This window comes from Mustela erminea, chromosome 13 (genome assembly GCF_009829155.1).
Source record: "Mustela erminea isolate mMusErm1 chromosome 13, mMusErm1.Pri, whole genome shotgun sequence".
NCBI classification, from domain to species: Eukaryota; Metazoa; Chordata; class Mammalia; order Carnivora; family Mustelidae; genus Mustela; species Mustela erminea.
In genome coordinates, this window is record NC_045626.1 from 25,517,435 (window position 1) to 25,541,673 (window position 24,239).

General features: G+C 52.1%; 2 protein-coding genes across 2 annotated transcripts in view; one reads left to right on the plus strand and one right to left on the minus strand.

The window, feature by feature from the left end:
* The window catches only part of LOC116571470 (formin-like protein 5), an 88,394-nt gene extending 85,500 nt beyond the window's left edge, over positions 1 to 2,894 (minus strand). The window contains exons 1-2 of the mRNA XM_032309449.1: positions 2,891 to 2,894; positions 483 to 618 (exon numbers count right to left, since the gene is read on the minus strand). Of these exons, the coding sequence (XP_032165340.1) occupies positions 483 to 618; positions 2,891 to 2,894 (140 nt within the window). The remainder of the gene's footprint in view (positions 1 to 482; positions 619 to 2,890) is intronic.
* ZBTB7C (zinc finger and BTB domain containing 7C) overlaps positions 1 to 24,239 on the plus strand; it is a 336,440-nt gene that overhangs the window by 83,997 nt on the left and 228,204 nt on the right. The gene's annotated exons all lie outside the window — the stretch shown is intronic.

Consider the following 24,239-nt stretch of genomic DNA (forward strand, 5'->3'; position numbering starts at 1 on the left):
AGGCTGCACATTGGAATGGCCCCAGGAGTTTCTGAAATACTGACACCCCGGCCCATCCAGACCTGGAATTAGAAGGTCAGGAGAAAGGCCCCAGAGACAGGTCTGTTTTAAAGCCTCTGAGATGATTCTTCTCTTTGGCCAGGACCGAGATCCACTGAGTCAGACACTGCTGTTTTGAGTACCAGCAAAACCCCCACGCCGCCATAGCTGTGGGACCCAGTACTGACTTCTACAGGACAGCGATGGTGACATGGGCTCACATCAGGAGCTGCTGTGAGAATTATGGGGAACGTTGTGTGCAAAGCCTGCTCATGGCTGCCGCCCACAGGGAATCTGCACAGTCAGGTCAGGGCACTTGTCCCTGGAGGAGAGCCTCTGGACCCGCCATCCTCAGAGCAGGGCCTTCGTTCGGGGTCCTTGGGGACACACAACATTCGGGGAAACATTTTGTTTCTGGAATCTGAGGTCTGGGGGGAGCTGACCTGGAGGGCCGGGTCAGACTGGTAGACACCGTCTTGTGCCGGAGCCTCAGGTCAGAGATGATGAGGATGGTGCCTGCTTCCCTGAAGCCTTTATCCTTGGTCACAGTGTCTAGCTGGGGTAGCATTTTAGCCAAACCTGGGGGAAGGGCAGCATTTGTGGAGTGTCTCCTATGCGTTAGACATGTTCACATCTATTATTTCACACAGTTCTCAGAGCCACCCTGTGTGATGGATACACACATCCCCCTTTTACAGAGGGAGAAACTGGGGCCCAGAGTGGCCCAGCCACTTGCTCAAGGTCACACAGAAGAACCAGGTCTGTGGACTTTTCGCCGTACCATAGCCACCTCCCCAGAGTTATAATCCATGGCTTCCTCCCCAGGCTGAGGGCTTGCAGGGATGGACACTGGGGGGATGTGTCTGGGGTCCTCAGAAGCCCGTGTCCTAAATTCAGCCACCTCTTCTTCCTAAACCCAGACATGGGTTTTTTCTTTTCAAAGTCTCCCCACCCTGATCTTTTTTTAAAAAACCTCCTTTGTTTGTTTTCCATGAAGATTTTTAGAACATTCTTTTAACAATTCCAATTCTTCTACAGCTATAAGGAAGGGGGAAAAATGAGTAAGGGTTCTCAATTTTGAGGCCCAGGGCAGGCCCCAGGTGCCCTCTGAGTGGCGGGGTCTGGGTGGGAAGTCTGGGGGTCCTGGTTACCAGGTCTCTAGGGCTGGACAGTTGGTGATGTGTATCTCCAAGGACGAGAGGCGTAGGAGGACTCGTGATCCTCCCTGAGCAGGGCGTGGCTGGGGGCTTCTAGGTGCCCCAGTTGTCATGCAAGTCTGTGCTGATCCATAGGGCCTGTCTCCATGGCCTGCCTATAGACGTCTTCCCATTTTGTGTTACACTGATGGAGTGGGGAGCCATGAAGCTGACTGAGCCCGCCTGTCAGAGCTGGACTTGACTCAGGGGCAGGTCAGGACAGTTGGATGGAGTGGGACAAGGGTCCAACTCTGTAGCCCCCCTGGAGAGGCTGACTCAACTATGCCCCTTAGGAGCTGCTGTTCCTACTGAGAGTGTGGGGCTGAACACAGGCTCCAGTCTGCCTCCTTACTTCCCACTTTGCCTAAAAGGAGGAAACCGAGTCCCAAAGCAGCAGGTAACTTCTTAAGGGTCCTAAGGCTAGTAAGCGGCAAGGTAGGGGGATCCTGAGTGCCAGACCATTGCTCTTTGCACTGAGACGGGGGGTGATGGGAAGGACGGAGAAGAGGAGGAAAACGGGATGACCTTGAGCATCAGGAGCCCTTGTGGGAACAATTTCCACTTTATTGTGAATCCAAGCGCGTGCTATCCCAGCTTTGCCTCCCCCACCAGATTACAGAAGCACTGTGGTCATTTTCCTGTATCCTGTTAGGGTTTTGAATTTTCAAAAGTCCCTGAGTCCTGTGAGCCTAATTCAGTACTGGTGTGCCCATTTACCCCCAGCAGATTTCCAGCTGTTGACAAGTGGCTGGTGCTTCTCTCAAGGTCAGCTCTCCAGGTATCTGCTTTATGCAGAAGTCGCTGTGTTCCCAGTGTCTCAACTCAACTGGCTTCTGCAATCACACACGTTTGTCCCAACTTTAATTGGCACTCTTGAAGGCATTCCCCAGGCAGATGACACGGTAGGCTCTGACAGCCTGAAAAGAGGACAGGAGAGGGCTGTCATGCCCGCGGTCACCATGTCCTCCATGGAGGGCTCCTTTCATCCCAAGTGGCTGTGCAGACCCCAGGCGAGGATGGGCAGTGGAGGGAAACCATACCCATTAACAGCCCTGCTCAGGACTCCCCTGCTGGCTGCAAAAATGCCTGCCTGCAAGCTTGTGAAGTCCCAGGAGAATGTTAAACATGAAAGCCAGGGTCAAGGCTAGTACTTGAGGTGGCCTGCAGTTTTGAACCCTTCTCCCAGCTGGCAGCCATCTCTGGAAGGGTGGGCTGGCCTGGAAGGGAGGGGACAACTGTGGGTTCTTCCTTTTCTGATCTCTGAGAAACCTCAGCTGGAGACATCTTCCTAAAGGGACTTTCTGGAAGGGTCAGGTCTTGCTCCTGACGGCGACCCAGTGCTGTCTGTCCTCCCCTGAGCTAGTTCCAGCAGCTCTTAGCCATTATTTGCAGTGATCCCACACCCTTGTCTCCACTCCCCCTTCGCTAGGAATTTTAGATGAGCCATAACAGAAAGGTTAGTGTACATATCCCAAATACTGTATAGGACATACTTTACTAAAAAATCTTTGTCATTTGTCTGAAATGCAAATCCAGCTGGACATCTTGTATTTTTGTTTGCCGGATGAGGCGCTTCTCCTGCAGAGAGATCACCCCTTATGGGAATGGGACCAAGAGGGGTTCCTTCTGTCCTCTGTAGGACCTGTTCCACTTACCCATGCCCCCGAGGTTGTAATGAGGTGCAGGTTATGGTGCGGTAGGTCCGGGGCGGGGCTGAGAGCTGAGACTCTGCATTTCTAACAAGCTTCCAGGCCAGTGCTGCTGGCCTAGACCAGACTTTGAGTAGCAAGGAGAGAGGGAGAGCCTGTCTCCAGGCTGACCTCATTCCCTAGGAAGTGAGCTGGAGGGGGGTTGGTGGGAAGAGGTTTGAAAACATTCACTGCTTGGGGCTCACTCCATAATTCCGAGTTCATTTATCTCGGTTGGGGCCCAAGCAAGGGACATTCAATGAATTAAAAACAAGATTTTTTATTGTGGTATAAAGACATAACAAAATTTACCATCCTAACCATTTTTTTTTAAGATTTTATTTATTTATTTGACAGACAGAGATCACAAGTAGGCAGAGAGGCAGGCAGAGAGAGAGGAAGAAGCGGGCTCTCTGCACGGGGCTCGATCCCAGAACCCTGGGATCATGACCTGAGCCGAAGGCAGAGGCTTAACCCACTGAGCCACCCAGGCGCTCCACCATCCTAACCATTTTTAAGTGTACAGTTCGTAGTGTTAACTGTATTCCCTTTATTAGGAGACAGATCTCCAGAACTTGGTCATCTTACAGATCTGAAACTCCATACCCATGAAAAAACTCCCCATTCTCTCTTCCTTTCAACCCCTGGTAACTACCCTTTTACTTTCTGTTTCGACCCATCTGACTACTTTAGCTATCCTCGGGCGGCATTTGTTGAGGACTGGCTTATTTCACTTCGCATCGTCTCCTCAAGGCGCATCCAGGTTGTAGCATGTGATAGGATTTCTTGCCTTCTTAAAGCCGAACAATACTTCTTTTTCTGTATCTACCACATTTTGCTTATTTTTTCATCTGTTGATGGACATTTGGGTGGCTTCCATCTCTTGGCTATCGTGAGTAATAGTGCTATGAACATGGGCGTGCAAGTATGTCTTTGAGAACTTGCTTACAATTCTTTTGGGTATGTACTCAGAAATGGGATGGCCGGATCATATGGTAGTTCTATTTTTAATTTTTTATAATTAAAAAATTTGAGGACTCCCCATGCTAGTCTTCATAATGGTTGCACTACTTCACACTCCCACCAGCGGTGCACATGGGCTCTAATTTTCCACATCCTCTCCCCAGGTGAATCTAATTCTCAAGCAGGCTTGAGAACCACTACCCTAGGCTCTCTTTGGGTCATCTCTCTTCTCTCCCTGACCTCTGGGCAGGTAGGTGCAGGGTGGATCCATTCCATGACTCTAGGGAGGTTTGTGGAGGGTGTCCCCTGGAGTGGAGCATGCCTGGGAAACAGAAAGTCTAGCTTCGAATTCAGATTAAGCGCTGTGTGACCCCTGCTAAGCCACTGAACCTCTCTGATCCCAAGACCCACACTTATAAAGGGATGGGGGTAGAGGTACCTGGGTGGCTCAGTTGGTCAAACCCCTGCCTTCTGCTCATGTCGTGATCCCAGGGTCCCTGGATGGAGCCCTGCATTGGACTTCTTGCTCAGTGGGGAGCCTGCTTCTTCCTCTCTGTCTGCCACTCCCCTCTGCTTGTGCTCCAGCTCCCTGCTGAGCAGAGATCCCAATGCGATGCGGGGCTTGATCCCAAGACCCCAGACCCCAGGACCTGAACCAAAGGCAGAGGTTTAACCCACTGAGCCACCCAGGTGCCCCTTAAATAAAATCTTAAAAAAAAAAAAAAAAAAGGAATGAAGGTGGTATTAACTGTAACAAGAGGAGGATCAGGTGGGCCATGTGTGCAAGAGCTTCTTGGATCCTAAGTAGCCATGAGAATGTCAGATGAGGGGATGGGAGGAATTGAGAAAAGACTATATATAGAAAGTCAGCGTCTGGGTTCAGGAAGGCCACTTGCCAAGGCACTCCTGCCCTGTGGCATCACGGAAGAGCTTGTCTGCCCACAACTGCCCCAGCATCTGACCCGACGCTAGTGTCCTCAATGAGCCAATGGTTGCTGAGACACTGTCCCTGAAGCCTCGGGGCAGCTGAGCTCCCAGGGGCAGGGCCCAGGCCACGATCAGAGCAGATGCCTACAGAGCACTTCTAGGTGCCGGGTGCTTGGCTAAGCTCTTTATTTCATTCCTGCGACGTGGTTGCGAGGTAGCTGCTGATATATCTTTGCTCTTCCTATGAGGCACAGAGAATTTAAGCAGCCTGCCCAAGATCTCATAGCTAGAAAGCAACAGAGCCGGGATCTGGACCCAGACGCCCTGCCTCCAGAAGCCCGGCGGGCACACACGGCCTGAATATATAAAGAGCCATGTGGGTGTTCAGCCATGGTACAGAAGTCATCGCTTGGATGCTTGCTGGAGGAGTGGGATGGAGTCGTGACACAGTGGGTGACATGGCTAACTGTGGTGGGGTGGGGCGGCCTGGCAAGGCCAAGAGGGCCACTGAGCAAGCCTCCTTGGGCAGATGAGCACGTGGGTCTGCTGCCTGGACTGTTTTAGGGAGACCCCATGGACTGGGAACAGGGGGCCCAAGAGCTGGGCAGGGAAGTGGCAGAAGAGGCCTGGGGCCCCCAAGATGTGGCTGAAGCCCAGGCATGTGAGTTGGGCACTGCCCGAGAGCTCCTTTGATGCCCTCTGTTGGAGGTCAGGTGGCCGCTCCCTCCTGAGGGGGTCAGACAGGGCACCACAGAGAAGGAGACCCTCATGTTGTTCTTGAGAGATAGATAGGAGCTGGACAAACATATGGGAGCCAAGGATGTTCCAGCAGGTGGGAGAGCATCATCACAAGTACAGATTCTCACCCTAACAGGAGACAGTGACTCACTGGGGGAAATTCGGGAATCCAAACAGTCTTGTTGGGAAGAAACATTTGGTCCAAGGTGGCTGCTTTTTCTCTTCATCTTTGTCTCATCAATGAGGAAAACTCAGAATAAAGGCAAAATTTAATGGCATAACCACCATCAGCCATGCATGCTTTGGGATCCCCACTGTTCTCTGGCTTTCCCTGTGGGGCACAAAGTAAGACCATAGAGTCGGTGTCAGACATATTTTAGTTTGGATCTCATCCCAGCTATTGAAGAGCTGTGTGTTCTTGGACAACTTACTTGACCTCTCTGAATCTCAGTTTTCTCATCTGGTGTGAAGGGATTGTCCTAAGCATTATAGCATGTTTAGCAGCATCCCTGGCTTCCATCCCATAGATGCCAGTAGCACCCTCCTGACTCCTGAATTGGTGACAACTAAAAATGTATCCAGAAATTGCCAAATGTCCCCGGGGAGGCAAATCTGCCCGCAGTTGAGATTGGCTGTAATAGTCCCTGGGCGTCTTTCAGGCAAAAAAAATGCCTAAATTTCCTTCATTCATTTTTTGGATTCATCCACTCGATAGATGTCAGGCTCCTGCCATGTGCTGGGGTCCTGGGAGATTCAGGGGTGAGCAAGACAGGTCGCATGCCCGCAGCTCCCATCTTGGGGAGGCCATGGGGTGAGGAAGAGCAGCCCCCCACACCATCTTGGGGTAAGCTGCGCTGAGGATGCACACGGTGCCATGGGAACACATAAAAGAGAGGCTTTGTCCTGGATCTTTCACTGGAGGGGCGGGGGGGCGGATGGGTATAGAGGGTGGTCAAAGGTGCCACAACATACGGACCTGCAGATTCCAGAAATCCCTGCGTTCCTACTGTTGTTGGAATGAATTTCAGAACGTTGTTCAAGCCTGCATAGGACAGAATTTACTGCCCAAAGCGGCTGAAAGGCCATACACTAAATCATCACTCGGAGGGGCAGTTACCTCGTGTTGACATTCGGAACCAGGCAGCTGGGAGCCTGCTGGTATGTCTCCTGGGAAGACCAAGAACGCAGAGGACAGGTGCATTTATTAGGTCGCCCCCACAAAGAACACCGTGGCTCCCAGCCTGTGTTGGGCTGTGCCCCCAGCTCTCTGACTCACCAGAGCCTGGGCACCTGGGCTGTGGGGAGAGCAGGGGAGCAGAAACCCACGCACTGTGAGGCAGATGGGCCGAAAAACTGTCCTGGGGACAAACTCAGCAAAGGACTTTGCCTGCCCAGGCCTGTGGGTTTGGAGGACAGCGCCTTTCCTGGGCGTTCTGACATAAGGCTGCTTGCAGGCCTTTGGAGGAAAAAAACAAAATAAAAAAAAGCCTTTCTCACACTCACTTTTGTAAGCACTTCAGAAAGAAAGAAAAGGCTATGTGTTCCAACACTAGGCTTTCTTTACAAGTCTTGGATGTAGCTCTTTTTTTTTTCAACTTGAATCCACTTCTTACGTTTCTGGTTTTAAAATCCAGGCCTTCATGAGTTGTCTGGGAAACAGGAAGTGGGAGGAATGGTTTTCACTTGCTCAGAAGGAGGGGCAAGAAACAAAAGATCTTAGGACAACAATAACAACAAAGTAACAGTAACAGCGGCAACAACCTCGATTTAAACAGAAGAGTGAGAATGGACAACAGCCACCAGGTTTTGAGGGTCTGCTTTCTGCCCGGCGCTGTGGCTATTCCCAGGTCCCTGCAAGGTCAGTCTCACCGTCCCATCTCAGAGGCAGGACTCCGAAGTCGGAAGTTGTCCAGAGGGCATGTGGCGATGAAGCCAGGATTCGGATCTTGGTCTCGGAAGAAGTGAGAAAAAGAAACATAACAGAGTGAGCTTTTCATGAGGTGAAACTTCCTGCTTCGAAAGGATTGTCCTTTATTTTGTTCTTCCAGTGGTTTTGGTAATAAGATGCACTCTCTTTTACGACGACGCTGGCAACATGAAAATTTGATCCTTGGCCCCTTAAAAATGTTTGACAGGACCGTGAAACCCCAAGTCAGGTAGTTCCTTCATGAATGAGATGCTCAGGTCACACAGCCCCATCAGGAACAGCTGCTTCCTGCCATGTTCCAGGAGGAGGAGCCACTCTCCTCACGTCTGTATTTCTCTGCCTTTTTATGCTTTTGCTTAGGGTTGTGGATTTGTCGGGGCTGGGGGGGTGGTTGGGGAGAAGTGAGGAGGAGCAGAAGAAAGTAGGAAAAATGATAAGTGACAACCCTTAGGGCAGCAATGGTTTTCTAAGAAAAGATCGTAATTCTGTTGAAAATTGCTGGAGAGGAGAGTGCAGTCCAAGTAGGCATATGCAAATTAGATGCAAATCACACACAGCCCTCCTATTTCATAACCTGGATGTAGCCCTTGGGAAAATGCTAATGGAGACTAGTGGTCCCAGCAAGCCTCCCTTGGTTATCTCCAGGAGTCTGGCCCTAATTAAAGAGTGTTTTCCTGGCAGTGAGGGGCTCCAATGATCTTAATTTTTACCTTTTTTTCCCTGCCTTGTGCATCTCTACAGGCCTCCAAGCCTCAAAAGGCTCTTCCAGTGCCATGGCAGGTGAGGTAAGGAACATGACAAGAGACCTGGCCTGGAAAGTTCTAGAATCCTCAGGTAGACCTGACTTTCGGTCAGACTCTTGGGGTCCCAGGCCAGCTGACTTTGAGGAAAGGGGGCTGCTTAAAATATTGGTTCTCAAACTTGAGCATGCATCAGAAGGCTTGTTCATGTGTTTATTTGTTTGTTTTTAAGATTTTATTTATTGGGGTGCCTGGGTGGCTCGTTTGGTTAAGCATCCACATTTGGCTCAGGTCATGAACCTAGAGTCTCGGGGATGGAGCCCCACATCAGGCTCCCCGCTCAGCAAGGAGTCTGCTTCTCTTTCTGCCCCTTCCTCCACTCATGCTCACTCGCTCTCTCTCTCTTTCTCAAATGGATAAATACAATCTTTCTTTAAAAAAAGATTTATTTGAGAGAGACAGAGATAGTGAGAGAGAGCAAGAGAGTCCAGGCAGGGAGGAGAGAGAGAAATGAAGAAAAAGGATTTAGAAACTTGTATTGATGTTTGATATTGCCATACTAGCCAAGAACACGAGTGTTTTTCAATTTAGTTTTATTTTATTTCACAAAAGGATTGGTCTAGGATGGGTCAGTTACTAAGAAAAATGTCCTATCCCTTGCCACAGGTGGCAGTTTGGGTGCTATGGCTGGGAGGGCCCAGCCTAATGGTCAGGGGTCAGGGAAGCCCCCAGGCTGGCAGGACAGTTGTATGCCCATCAAGAAACTGAGGCAGTTGTAGGCTCTGGGCAGGCTGGGCACGCAGCGGGCTGACCCTGGAAGGTGTTTGGGAACACGTGCTGGGTGGGGTGGGGAAGGGGCAGACAGGGGGATGGGGACAGGGCACGATGTTGGTTGTCAGAATGGCTGGTAACTGAAGGGAAGATGGCATCTGATGGCTGAGGGCTGGGCGAAGCCACCACAGAGACTCATGCTGCCCCAAATCCCAGTAAAACCCCTCTTGAGGAACAATAGCCGGGGAAGAGTAGGTCTAAGAAGCGGGCCTGACTCCAGGCCTCCCTGCCTTCTCCTGGGGCTGGGGGGTCCTGGGGCCGAGGAGTGGGGAGGGAGGTGAGCTGGTCAGAACCTGTTCAAGCAGAGTGACTTTTTTGTACATAGTAACTGTGTGTGTGCGTATGTGTGTGCGTGTGCGTGTGCGTGTGCGTGTGTGTGTGTCCTCGCGTGTGCGTGTGTGTGTGTGTGTGTCCTCGCATGTTAGTACCTTACGGGAACCTCCTGCTTTATCCAAAACCAGTATGCAGAAGCTCCAGTGTGGGAAGGGGATAGCTTTGCACGGAGTAGTGAAGATAATTCCTTTTTAAAAAGGATAAATTGGAGGAGTCCCCACTCCATAAAAAAATGTACCGAGTATGTAGTCTATCCCCGGCTTCTGGGACAGCCGTTCACATAAAGAAAGGAACCCCTGTTCTTCCAGAGGAAGGTCACAGAATTTAAAGGCGTTCCAGGATTTTCGATGGCATTGTGAGTTGCTCAGAAGGCCCCACATGGCAGTAAATCCCGCGATAACCAGCAGTTCCTCTTGGAAGGGATCCGGCCTGAGATTGGTCACCGGCCCTCACCAGCGTCTGGCCTGGCAAGTCCTTCTCAGCTAGGAAAAAAAAGCTCTGCAATTGCAGCCCGCCATCTTTACAGATCATGTTTTGACATTTTATGGTGACAGCGTGAGCAGTAATTAGTTGTCTTGTGCCTTTGGGCACATGAGGAGGCCACTAGCTCTTCAGGCTCAGAGCTGTCGAAAGCAGAGCCAGAAGGGCGCTTAGCGCTCATCAACTCCTCATTCAGCAGGGTGGAAACTGAGGCCCGGGAGGCCCCAAATCTGCCCCAAGTCGAGCTTGTGTTAAGGCAGGCAGTGGGCCTATTGTTGAAGACTTACCATGTAATTAATGGGATTTGGAGCAATTACAGGGACAGTAAAGCCCCTCATTTGTTTCTTGTGCCAGGCATGAGATTCCTTAGGAGGGTGGAGGGAAGGTGGTCAGAAGGTGGCAGATAGTTGGCAAATCATCTCTTGCCAGGCCTGCTCCGTGGAACGCTGGCTTACATTTTTATACTGAGTGCCTCAAAGGAATTCCCGTGCATCGTGCATTTCTGTCCAAGGTACCCCACCTATTTTTCCTCTGGGGCTAATTTTTGTTGGTTTTTAATGCTGGGCTGCAAAGAACCTTTGCTTTTCTGTTTCCTTGTGCAGAGAAGGCTGGCCAGGAAATCAGCACTGCATAAAACTTGGCATTATTTGGGGGAAGGGGGTGACAGCACCCTATGGGGCCTGGGGATGGTTGCCCAGCCAGGGCTTGAATGGCCATTGCTGGGGGAGGTGGGAGGAGAGGAGGTCTGATGTCTGATAAGGCCGTGATAAGGCTGTGATAAGGCCGGCACATCTGACTTTCTGCAGCTCTGCAGGATTCCATGCCAGAGCCAGAGAACTGCCCAGCCCCTGAGTGCTGGGTCCTTCGGTAAAAAGCAAATATTTGTTGATCGCCTAATATTTCCCAGCTACCAGGCTAACTAGAGATTTAAAAAAAAAAAAAAAAAAGCACCAGTGTTGGGAGTCAGCGGGGGAGATCTTGGAAGTCTGGGAACACCCAGGACAAGCCAAGGAGGGGGACCTCTGGCAGGGGCCACCCTTCTGCATGCCCGTTCAAGGAAGCATGCTGTCTTTAAACAAATTCTCACCAAAATCCAATACCATTTCTTGATTTCGAGGCCGTTGCCAGAGCACAAGGATCGTGCTGAAGTCTGAATTTCTGTTGGGAGCTGATGTTTGTTCACAGAAATTTTAAGGGCTAAAAACCTTGGGGTTGTAACCATGGTGATACCCGGAGTTCAGGAGCTGGTTTTCTCCTCTCCAGAATGTGTTTTTGAGAGTTTCTTTTTCAAAAACAGGTGAGTGGAGGCTACCCGGCATAATGGCTTTCTTACTGGTCCCTGCCGACTCGTCACTCGTGTGCAGGTCACTGGTGGGGCCGAGGGGAGTCCGGGCCAGTGACTCGGGCTGGCTCTCCCAGCCGTAGGGTCTGGGTCTGTACCCCACCCTCAGGAGGCCTTAGGCACAGGGCTGTGCATGAGGGTGTGAAATCCTGGCCTGGCACTCGGGCTTCTCTGCCACTGTCGACCTGGAGCATTACCACTCACTCTGGGCCTTAACCGGCCCTGTTCTGCAAAGAACAGTATGTTTTTTCTTGACATCTTCCCCCTAAGGTCACGTAGCACCCGTGAGGGTACCGGCTCTTCCCCTGCCTGCCGTGTGGCTCTCACAGAGCTGGGCACACGGCAGGTGCTCTCCAGACCCTCAGCTGATTTCCACAGACTGTTCCCAAAGCCACGGTCGGGGTAGAATTTCCAGGGTTCGCCTGCTGAGCGGCCACACTCCAGGCCTCGGAGCTGGGCACGTTGGGGGTGGGTCAGTCCTGCTTGAGTCACAGGTGCCCAGCAGCCTGAACCGTTGGGTTGTGGACCTGTAGCTCGGGCCTTCCTGGTGGTCTCTGGGCAGCCATGGCCAGGTCACCCGGCAACAGCCACTCAGATAATTACACGGGGTTCAAATTGTTCGCCACTTTACATCCTCAAAGCAATTTCAGAATCAATTTGAGGTTTGACAGGGAGCTGGTGGAGGTCTGGCAGACCTGGAATGGCGTGCTGGGCCTTCGTGGTGCTTGTTATAATTCCGGTGGCAGGCCCTGCGCACCTGGGGAGCCAGGGCCCTGTCCTCGCTTGCAACTCAGGGAAGAAAATCAATCAATCAATCAATGCAGGCACACCTAATTAAAGGTAACAAAGGCTCTGGGCGCCTCATCCCTTCCCCGCGGTGTCAGGCCTGTAGAGCGTCAGGAGGAAAACTAGCTTTGTCTTAAACAGGATTAAAATGAAGTCCTGGTGCCAGAAATCAAATCTAGCGAGACTATCTTTTTAACAACAGGTGCCTGCCCAATACTGAGGCGGAGAACCAGTTTCTGGGTGCAGTCTTAAAATGCATCTAGACAGTTACTCTGGTCTCAGTCAAGTAAGGACGCGAGGCTGTCCCCGTTTTGTGACCAGGGACACGTTGGACCCCTTGTTTGCCAGATGAGATCGCGGGGGGCAGACAGCCCGGACCGCGCCTGTGCCCACAGGCCCTGCACGCAGACAGCGTGATGATCAAGGTGCGGGCTTGCATCCAGGCTGCCTGGGTTCGTGCATGGAGGGCTCCTCGCCAGCCGGCTGTGGCATCCGGGGCATCCGGGGCTGGCTGCCCCAAGTCCTTCATCTGCAAAATGGGGGTGGTCATAGTTCCCACGTCTGGCCTCTCGGAAGGATCGCTTAACACGTGTAAATGGCCGAGAGTGGCACCTGGCACAGAGGGAAGTCTTGCTCCTCTATCCCAGAGCACTTCCCCGACCAGGTGACCAGGAAGACTGCCCTCCATTCTGCAAGGAGCACGTTGCGATTATTTTTAGTTTCGCTTTGCAAAGGGGGATTCTGAGTGAGCCCATGTTCACAGAGCGAAGTAGCTGGAGAATCAAGCCTGGAATGGAAGCCTTGTCCCTGGCACTGTGGCTGCATCTCTCCCTCCTCCCAGGCGCCCTGGGCTCTGGTCTCCAGCACTCTTCCTCAACGTTCACCTTGACCTCTGTTCTCACAGCCGAGAGAGAAACGACTACTTCGTGTTTGAGCAGGGTCAACCCCTGATGCTGTGGGAATGAACTTAGAGAGTGTTGAGAACCTGCTCGTAGGTTGGCGAGGTTATCGGGGGAGGCGGGGATGTCCTCGGGCCCCTGCTGTCACTCCACATGGCATTTGTCTATTTGCTCTTTACTTTCCACAGCCCCTGCCTCCTAGGTCCCTGGGATTAAAAGAGGCTTCGGGAACATCTGAGATCTCGTCAAAGGCGGGGTGGGGAGTCTTTGGTGACTGTGAACTCACTACCTGCTTTGGCTCTTTGGATCGCTTGGAGGCAAACTGTTGGGACTGGTCTCTCTTCTCTGTCTCCTCCGGGCTAATGGGAGAGCAGGTCAAGAGGCAAGATGGAAACAACGAATCACGGGGTATCCACGTACACAGAAGTCAAGGAATTCAAAGATACGTCCTCCACAGTGGTTGCAGGTGGGTCCCGTTGCCCAGACGCGATGTGAAGGCACCCAGGGATAGACAGGCAAGGGAGAGGAGAGTTGGGCGCTTTGGCGGCCTGTCCTACACACCCCGAGTTGCCGGCATGACGCTGTGTGTCTGCTCTCCCCTTTCTGGGATCACTCCTAGCCCAGTGCAAACTGGCAGGACTGGAAGCCTGCAAACCACGTGCTGTGCTTGGACTGTGTGCTCTGCGGCTGCAAAGTCGGGGAAGGGCAGATCCCGTTGACCCCAGACCAGGGGATGCCGCAGCAAGTCAGGGCGGAAGAACGGGACTTCAGATAAGTGGTTCACAGACACCTGCTGGGTCCGGAGCTTTCCTGGGACTTGTCTGAGTTGCCTGAAACCTACTCTGCCTGTGGGTGTTTGAGAAAGGCCCCCATGGAGGAATGCTGGGAGATCCCCCCTGAGAGGTTGCAGTTCTGACTCAAGCACCCAGATCTGGCCAACCCACGCTAGCTCGCCGGACGGAGAGCGGACATCGATCTGGCTGGGCTTGGCCAGCTCTCTGTGTTATCGAACATGCGGCAAAGAGAAAAATTATTTCTTTACCTGCTGACATTAGGGCTCTCTCAGGAAAGGAGCTGCTTTCATTAAGAACTATCTTGATAGGTTATTTGGGTGAGAGATGAGGCCTTGAGGGCGTGAGTAGGAAAAGAAAGACTCTGTGTATAAAGAGGAGCCCCTCGGAGTAAGAAGAGCAGGAATCGTGGAACAAAGAAGGGGGCGTGCGCACATCTTGGTCAGAGCTTGGGATCATGCTCCTGGAGACGGTCAGGAGAGGACAGGGGACGTCTGCTCTGCAGTGTTACATTGCACTTTCCTGATCTCCAGAGGCATCTGCTCCTCACCCCGCCTGTATGTGCACTGATGGGGGCCTCATGGAGGAAGACCAGGGACAGGCTGGGCGGAGCACAGGACAGAGATGAAGCGGCGTCCTTAACTCCTGGAAGAGAGAGGGGAGCTCTGCAAAAGCTCCAAACCAGAGGTGGAAAGAATGACAAATGTACTCCCCTGGGAATTCTCAGAAGACTTGGGCCCGGGCAGGGGTCTCCCCCGACCAGGTCGAGAGATGGCACCGGGAACCTGTCTTCTCTAGATGGGATAGAGCTGGTTTTCTGGCAAATCCAGTCTTTAGTCCCTTGAGGTCAAGTATCAGGGTGCTCCCTCTGGCTAGTCTGGAAGAAAACAGCCAAGGCTCGTCACCCCACCTCCCACTGCTCCATTGCTTTTCCCGTAGTCTCCAGGAGGCCGGGTCACCCGGTCTCTGCTCAGATCGCTCTGGCACGGAGGGAGTCTCACTGTGCTGCAAGACGGTTGCCACCCTCAGATCGCTGTCACTGCTAGGGAGTTGTTCGTGAGCTCGAGCCACGCTTTGCACCCACTCTGCCGCCGCCTCCCCGACCACTCATCGTGACTCTCTAATCTGGTCCCCTTCCGTACATCCAGCCCTCCCGGGGGCCTGTGGCCGACTCTCTTGTCCTTTGAGTTCTTTTCTGGCTCACTCTCCTGTCCCTCCACCTTCCTCATCTGCGTTGGGAGCCTGGGTGCCCCCCAACAGACCGACAATGCTTTCTTCACTCGTGACCAGTAAAGGGGTCCTCCAAGGGCATGTGCTGTGGATGGCCAGGTATAGGAGGTTTTTGACTTTGCGGACACTTCCTAAAAGCCTGGCTCTGGTTATGCCTGCCCGTGCCCTCTCAAAGGGAGGGCCTCCACCCACGTAGGTCCTGGCTTTGCGCCATAGCGGAGTTAGACCCGAGGCTGCGGGGGCCTTGTGGATGCCTGACCTCTCCGTGCCCTGGTATTCTCGCTCTGATTCCCTCGCTCCTCCTGGCTTGTGTCTGCCAGTCTCCTGCTTTCCAGCAGCTGGCCAGGCCTGTCTGGCATTCGAAAAGAACTGGGGGTAGTTTCCTCTGCGTACACCGCCCCTCCATCCTTCCCCCTACAGTGTTCTTCCCCACCATCTCCTTTCTGGATGTCCCTCTCCCCTGCAGCTCCTCCTGACCCAGCCACCGCATTCAGCCCTGTATCCCTCTGAGACCCTTCTGGCTTAACAGCCACAGGCAGTGTGGAAAGAGGCCTGGATGGTCCTGGCCCTGCCACTCACCACCTGGGTGGGCTCAGGACCTCCATAGCCTCAGCTGGGAAATGAGATTGAATCAGATGCCCAGCTCTGACATGGTGGGGCTCCCACTTGGGGCAGAAACTTCCGTTTTTCTATTCCAGAGCCTGCACACTCCCTGCTGGCAAAATTTGGTTTCACGAGGGAGACTGTTTCTGTAACTCATTTGTTGGGCAGAGATGATGGATACCCTGAAAACTGGGAAAGGTCCAGCCTAGTGTTCTCGGCTCTGACTGCACATTAGGATCCCCCAGGGAGCTTTTCAAACCCAGGGATGCTGAGATGCGGCCCCCAGAGAGTCTGATCAGTTGGGCTGGGTGGGGCTCAGACATCTTTATGTTTTAAAAGCTCCCCAGGTGCTCCTAACATGCAGCGGAGTTAGACCCGAGGCTGCGGGGGCCTTGCTGTTGGCTTTGCTACTCGAAGCGTGTGGTTCTCAGTGCTGCAGCCTGGGCATCACTGGAACCCGTTAGAAACGCAGGCTCACAGGCCCTGCCCCAGACTTCTCAACCAGAATGTGGATAATGGCATGGTCCCTGGGGTTCCCGAGCAAGCCTTTTGCTCCATAAGCGGTCTTTTAGGATTCCCTTTAGCCTAAAATGTCTGTTATTTTTGCATAAGTGACCACAAATCCATTTTGGGTGTAAATGTGGCAGAAAGAATTTGTAACCAAGGTCAGTCCCTGTTAATGTGCAGGAAGATAGACGTAATATCGACACCCTGAGCATTTCCATTCCTCAAAGGAGCGGAGCTCTAGTGCCCTCCCCACAGGGCCTTTGCATGTGCTGTATTCTGCCCTGTGTGCTCTTCATCCTCCTTCTGGTCTCTGCCATCTTCCTTCTGACCTGGCCACTCCTTACTCACCCACAGCTGTATGAGGGCGGCTGTTCTGTCCCGTCCACATCATTTGCCACCCTCACTTCTCACCTTGTCCGTCTTTCTTCCTGTCTCTCCCCTTGGTTGGCATCAGAGCCTTCCAACAACACACACACACACACACACAGAAGCACTACTTTTGTTCTTAGGTTCTGCTTTCTTGAGGGCAGGTGTTAATAAGAGCCCAGTGTTCAAGGAAAAAAAAAAAAAAATCTCCAAAGCTGGGGAGGGACTCAGGGACCAAAGTGCAAGCAGGGGAAAGGGACCCAGACAGGACGAGGGACTGAGAAGAATGCCTCGCTCCCCCTCTGGCCCATGGTTCCTGTGGAGAGGCTCTGCTAAGCGACACTGGTCTCTTGGAGGGCTCCCATGGGGCCAGTCTGCTGGGTACCCTCGGCCCCAGGCTCCCTGTCTCTGGGTCTCCCTGGCCTCCCTTAAAAATGATGACTGTAGGACTAAGATTGTCTCTAGAGCGCCCCCTGCTCTAGAGCGGAACGGATGCAGCAGTTGTCTGGGCTGCCTTCTGAGCCACAGCCCCCAGGTGCGCGCCCAAAGGCATCTCCACCAGCAAGAAAAGTGGGATGGACAAGAGCAGGTCTGTCCCCAGCTCCGGTTCACAGAGCAACAAACAGGGCAGTCTCGACTCACAGCTCTTATCTTGATGGTAGAGCCCTTAGTGACTGTAAAGAAAAGAGCCAGAGTTAGCATTCCATTGCTGGCTGTAGGCATGGGACGAGTGACCCAGGTCCCACCTAAATGAAGGTATGCATTTTCATGCAGGTCCACCTCTGAGGCAGCAGAAAGCCTGACCCAACCCAAGGAACATTATATCCTCCTAATGAGTGTGTAAACAGAAGGAGAATTCATGAAGTTAATGTTTCTGCTTTCCTGCAGGGACATTAACGGGCATTGATTTTTTTAGCCTGTGATGTATGCCACTCGCAATGACTTATGACTGAGGGGGACGATGCCACTGGAGAGTCTGTGAGGTTGCCCGGCTCTGCAGCAGGACCCAGTTGCTGTTCTAATAGCATGTCCTTTGTTAGAGTAACGGGGAGCTAGCTATGAAAAGCCCACCGTGTTCTAGAAGGACTTTGGGAGCCGCTCTAAAACCACTGAGCACATCCTCGTCCAAAGGGGATTTCCTGAGGGAGGAGGGACAGAGGGGGACAGGAGGGGGACAGGAGGCAAGCGAGAGATGGGAAACAGCCCATGCTGAGCCAGCCTTGCTCTGAAGAGGGAGGAGTGGGACAAGAGACAGGTCCACAGGACCTCAACGGCAGATGCGATGCGATGCTAAACCAAAATCCACCGTAGTAAGAGGTGACAATGTTGGAGGTAGGTTTGAGGATATTTGCTGTATGACTCCCTATTTGCCAATGCACCTGAAATATTTTATAATTAATCAGACACATAAAGGAGAAAAAAGCCAAGTACAGGGCAGCACGTGTAGGAAACCCCTATCTGTGTACAAGAGATACTGTGGCCCACAGACCACGTATCTCTAGCAGGACGCACGGGACACAGGGAGCACAGTCTCCTCCATGAGGACACCCAGAACACTTGACACATGTTGCTGGAGAGAAACATCTCTTTCCTTTATGTTCTTTCATACTGTTTGGATGTCAGGCCATGTGCCCTATTATCTAATTTAAAAAGAAATAACATAATTATGTCTAAAAGTTAAGAAAAGACGAATAGAGAAGGGAGAGGAAAACAAAAGGAAAAACTAATAAAGGGGAAAAAATAAGGTGCAGGGGAAAGATCCATGAAATGCCAAAATTCAGGCTGGACGCTTGGTGGTAGGAGTGTGGCAGAGACCCGGAGAGGAGCCTGGGAGCAGCTCCCTGAGGGCGCAGGAAGGCAGCCCAGAGGAGGAGGCTGCCTGCTGGGCTGGCCCACGATGCATGGGAAACCCTTCCTGTCCTGGAAGCAACAGCCGGGGGCCCCCCCCCACGCCTCCCCCTGCCCTGCACCATCCAGAAGGACTCCACTGCAGGGCCTGGCAGCCTGCGGGGAGGTGGGAGCCAGAATAGGGACAGTGGAGGGTGGTCGGTAAGGTTCCAGGGAACAGGGAGGAGGTCCTGGCAGGGCCCTTGGTTGGCAGGAATGCACGGGTCTGCACATGACCTCCCATCTGGGCACTGCCTCTTTGGGCCAGTGGAGGAGAAGGATTTATGCCATGCGGCCATGGCACTAATGAATCCCATGCAACAGACCTTACTAGATTTTTCATTTCTCAGAAATGAAGCCCTTCCCCACCCACCTCACCCCACTGCCCACTCAGCCCGTGACTCTCTCTGGCTGCTGGTGGACAAGTGGAGTTGGGTGGTGGGGGCGCTTTTTCTCTTATGAGCCGTATCTGGCCTGCTGTCTAGAGTTTAAGCTCCTCGTAGATTTGAGGCTGCTTTGTGCCTCTTGAACCACTTCCGCCCCAAACTAGGCCAGGCACAGGCTCCAGAAAGTTCTGTTGAATCAAATTTGACCACTTGAGAGCAGCTGACTCCCTCAGGCTAAACCTGTGGTAGCCTGAATCGTCCTGGTCTGGAGTCCCAGAAGGCAAGCTACTCTGTGGGCAGCGGGAGGAAGGAGAAGCTTCCTGCTCCTGCCACCCCTGGATCCCACCCTCCTCACTAACAGGGAGGAACATTCTAGAAAGAGCACTGGACTGGAGGTCATCTGGGACCAGGAGTTTGGTCCTCTGCCCCCACAAAACAGCACTCAGCAAGTCTGAGAAATTGTTGGGTGTAAGCCCTGGGGAGTGGTGGTAGCCATCACCAAAGCTGCTGCTTTCAATATGTAGTCCCTGGGCCCAAAGCTGGTACCGTCTAGGAGCTTGTTAGGAGGCAAATCCCTAGGCCCCACCGTGAGCCTGCAGAAGCTGTGACTCTGGGGTGGGACCTTGCCACTCTATTTGCCGAGCCTGCGATCCTGATGCCTGATGGAGTTTGAGACCTGGGCTTCTTCCCGGAGCAGGAGGAGGGGGACCTAAGAGTGGTTTAGAGAGCTTCCTGAGTGATGCTGACTTCCGACTTCCGTCCTCAACCCTGGGCCTGCCTTCTCACGTCCCATTTGCCAGGAGGAACCGGAGGCCGGAGCATAGAACCATCCACTGTCAGTTTTCCTGCAGCGGTGGTGGAGACCAGGCCCCTTGGGGTGTCCTAATTCTGATTCAGTTGCTTAGGTTACGTAAATGAAAAGGACAGTGGTGAATGGCAGGGTGCAGAGGGCTGGGGAAGTTACAGGTGTGAAGGGAAGGAATTGGAGTGGGGATTTTGGAAACCAATAACTCACTCCCACTGACCCGTGGAGCTGTGACTCACCTTCCCTGCCCCGTGCCTGGGACTGCTCTGAGGTCGGCTGTGATGACCACCTTACAGGTGCTGGAGGCCGCAAGCCCTCTTGGAGGGGACAGACAATGACAGGGAAGGGCCAACTTTAGCCATGTGGCAACCGGACCCTGGGCAGGTCAGCAGCATGCTTGCCCTGAGGTGAGGGCCCTGTCCCATTTAGGGGCAGAGTGGGGCTGAGTGCTAGGTCCATTTCAGCAGGTGGAGACCCCTCTGCCTGGCACAGCCTCGCACAGCCTCGAGAATGGCCTTGCTCCGGGCTGCACCCAGTGCGGCAGGAACCGGAGGACAGCTGGGAACTTGCGCATCCTTCCCCAGCACCAGCACCACAGGAGCTGGCCTGGGGCGCCTGTCAAGGGGATCAACGTTTGGAGGCCCATGTTATAATGTGAGCCAAGCTAGAAACAGAAAAAACCCACCTGGGAACGGGGCCTGGGGGGTAGAGGGGTGTGTGTGTGTGCAGGTTTAATTTAATTAAGTCCTGCTTTGGGGACCAAGCTAAATTTAGCAGCTGCCTGGGCTGCTGGTTTGACTCCTTCCTTGCAACTCCCTCCCATCTGCCCACTGTGCCTCCTGCAGGTGATTAATTCAGAACTCAGGGCTGGAACGCACGGATGCACATCTTTGGCCTCTGCGACCGCTGTCTCTCTAGGTCCTGGGGTGGGAACCCTTCTCCAAGGAGGAACACCCTTGGTCCCTCCTAACGATTCCTGAGATGGCCGTAGCCAAGAAAGCACCGCTACTTTGGGTCAGGATCTCTATCATTTCGCTGTTCTCAGGGGAGTTTAAAAAAATGTCCTAGACCCTTGTGGCTTCGCCTCGTAGGGAAGGGGGAAGAGGTTCCCTTGCATCCTTGTTTTTTTCACTCTTCAGACCATTTGTGCTCCTGAGTCCCCCTCCTCCTTATCTGTGGGATCACTCTGAAGTTCATTAGTAGTATCTCCACCAGGCTTGAAACAGGTGTCAAAAGAGGAGAGGGGATGGGAGAGGATGTGAGTAACCGCAAACACCAGATGGTGATTGACAGTCCTGAGCGCTCGCATATTCATTCATCAAACTTTTATGGAGGCTCTGCAGACAGGAGGCTCATACAGAAGCCGGGATACCGAGCAGGACTCCCTTGGTGACGTGTCTGCATGGAGTCTGCCCCTGAGGGAGGGACACCATTAGTAGCAATGCTCTCAGCAGCAGATTTCCAGGCTTTGTGCCACAAGCCGGGCTCAGTGGGTGGAATTATGGAGGAGCTTTCTTTTTCTCGCTCTGCTGTTTTTTCCTGTCACATCTGGAGCTCTTCTCTCCAGTCTCTGTAGCAAATCTTGGGGGTATCCCCCAGCCCTTCTGGCCATACCCAGGTATCAATGAATGGCTTTAGGTACTGGAAAATCCCACCCAATTTAAAACCCAAGTCTCAATATCTCATCCAGTTTCCAGTTCCGGGTTTTTCCTCCCACCTGCCACACTCCAGAGTCCCTGCCCGGGTTTGGAGTCTACAAAAAAGAAGGGGTGTGGCCGAGGTGTTTTCTCTGCCTTGACTCTCTCCTCCTATCCTGGAGCCTGCTGTTTCTGGCCTCTCCAAGGTCAGGTGCAGGAGAACTGCATTAGAAGAATAAAGCAGAGTCCTGTGTAGCTGATTCTGGTGTGAAACGGGTCCCTTCTGGGAGGCAGGTGCCTCAGTATAGGCTGTTTCTGTCCTGGGTAGGTTTGTGGGTCTGAGCAGCTAGGACTGAGAGAGGGAGCAGCTCTGGATGAAATGCTTTGCTGTCAGACAGGCCTAATCCCAGGCTTCAGTCTGTCCCCACTAGCGGTATGCCCATGGAAAATGACTTAACCTTTCTGCGCCTCAGTTTCCCCCGCCATGGAACTGGGGGGCTAGACCTGCGTCCCAGAGTAATTATGAACATTCATGGAAATGTACAGTGACTGAGACTTTGGGAGCGTTTAACAGATGTAGTAGTTTTTAAGGGGTTGAGGCCCCTTAGACTTTGTAATAGCTGATGTAGGGCCTAGAGGGTGTGAGTTAGATTTGCCTCCAGACCTGACCAATGCCCCCTACCTGCTGCTTCCTTGTCAGCCCCTTCCTCGGCCCCACAGTGACCCCACTTCTTAGTCAGGGGCCCTGGAAAGAACTTGTACTGCAGGGATCATCATGGCTGTGGCTGTGGAACGGTGTAATATTTTGATTAGTTACAGGTCTCTGAATATAAATGATTTTAGAGTGCTTTCCTAATTCACAACGCCGTGTAAACGTGAAGATGATTTTGTGGTCCAGATGCCACCCATCCCAGGGAGTGAAGAGGCCTGGCTTTCAGGAGCCTGGGTTTCCTCCAGCTTTCCCCTTTGGCTCTCTCTTTGGGGCTGTTGCCAACTTACTTCCGCGTTTCCCTTGGATTTTAATCCCCGAGGGAAAGAAACCTTTTTATGGGAATAGCTTTTCTGGTTCATTGAATCCAGGCCAACTGGAGAAAGGAAGCTCCAACTGTCTTTCCTTTTTTAAAATCCCTAGAGGTTTGGGTCCCCAGCCACTGCCTCCCCCACCCGGTGCAAACCTCCCTGAGATTTTGGGACAGCCTAGGAGTCAAGATGACAGTAGCTGGGGTGGGAGGTGCCCCTTTCCAGAAAGGTTTAGCTAATTGTGGTCTAAGGCTGCTGTAGTGCCCTGTTTCCAAGCCAGATACTCTTCAGCTAAAGCTTCTAAACTTAGTGGATGTACATTCTTATGAAAATGCTGAGTACACCAAACCGAGGGCTCTTTTGTGTTTTGTCCTGAGAGCAGAAAGTGCTGGAGTGACTACCTAGAGTTCAGGCTGGGGGAATGATAACAAGCAACCCATGTTTTTGCGTTTGCAAATGAATAAATAGTACTTGAGGAGTTTCATTTTAAGGAGTCTGGAAAATGTTGTTTTTACAATTTCTCTAAAGTGAAAAACACTTGATATGTCATCTTGGGCCAGAAGTTTTGACCTTCAGCTACTGTCTGTCTGGGCTTTGGAGGGGAGGGGGGGCAAGGCAGGTGGCAGGGGAGGGGTTTCAGACCCAGTGGCACCATATATGATTTTTCCCAGGCCAGCCTGGCTGCAGCCCCGTGGAGCCAGGGAGAGGGAGAGCCCTTGATCATCCAAACACCCTCTAAGGTGAGGTGATGGGGCCTTGTTTTCCTTCAGTAGGGAAGAATGTGCAGGCCCAGGAGACTCTGGCCTGGGCACAGAGATGACTAATGGTCCAACTCAGGGCACGTTCTCTCCCTTTTTCCATCAATAGGTCTGATTGCCTGCCTGCAGAAGGAAAAATCGCCTGTCCCCAGTGTTCCCCTCCATGTTCCCAATGACCCTCAAAAATACCCTAAAGGAGCAGTTCTGATCAGCAACCTGAGATAATTAGCAAGTGAATCAGAGGATAGGACACCTTCTGCATTCTCATGCCACTACCTGGCTTGAAGGTTGCAAACCCCTTCCACTTACAGAAGCCATTGCCCACCTTCTCCTCCCCTTGTTACCCTCAGGAGCTTGGGCAGCCCAAAGGGAGCACCCCTAGCATAGCAAGGTTGGACAGATTGCACAGGGGTCCTGGCACTGCAGCCCTTGGACTCAGGGCACACAGCCCCAGACAGAACCCACAGGCATGGGGACTGCAACGGAGCCATCCACAGTCCTGTGGATAGTTTAAGCCTCTTTCCTCCCTTTTGTAAAAATATGAATAGCTATCACTTACTAAGTACCCACTACATGCCACGTTCTCTAAATGAATTATGTCTTTGATAGCATGCATGCAACAACCCCATAAGAAGGTACTAGCATAACTATTATAACCCTTATTTTAACCAGTGTGGAAACTGAGCCTTAACACAATTAGGAGACCAAGGCACACAAAACACCTATCCACATTGCTACATAAACATCAAGGTCATTCATTTTAACTGCTATATGGTATTTCATGGTACCTCTGCCAGGAGATGACAGGCAGCCTAGTGTTGCTCCTGATTAAAAGGGAATACTTCCAGTATGTCCCCGTTAAGTATGATAGTTGTGTGTTAGATAATTTTATCAAGTTAGGGAAGCTCCACTGAGTTCTTAGCTGGCTAAGTATTTAATCAGGAATAACCATTATACTGTATCACATACGTTTCTCCCCCTCTTCTGAGATAATTATATGATTGGTCTCCTTTAAGCCATTCTTCTGGTGAATGACACTAGAGACTTCCTGATGCTAAGTTACTCTTCCCAATTCCTTGGAAAGATTCAGTTTGATGGTGATATATATTTTACAGATATATGACTGTATTTGGTTTATCTAGTATTTTTCAGTTTTTCTGGATCTTTACCCCTGAGGGAGATTGGCCTATAATTTTCCTTCTTCAGACTCTCCTGGTCTGAGGTTTTTATTTGCCTTACAAAATGAGTTGCAAGACAGGCTTTCTTTTCTTATGCTTAAGAAGATTATGTAGAAGATGAAATGGTTTACTTCTGGCCTATTTGATAGAACTTGCCTGTAAAACCATCTGGGTCTCTTGTT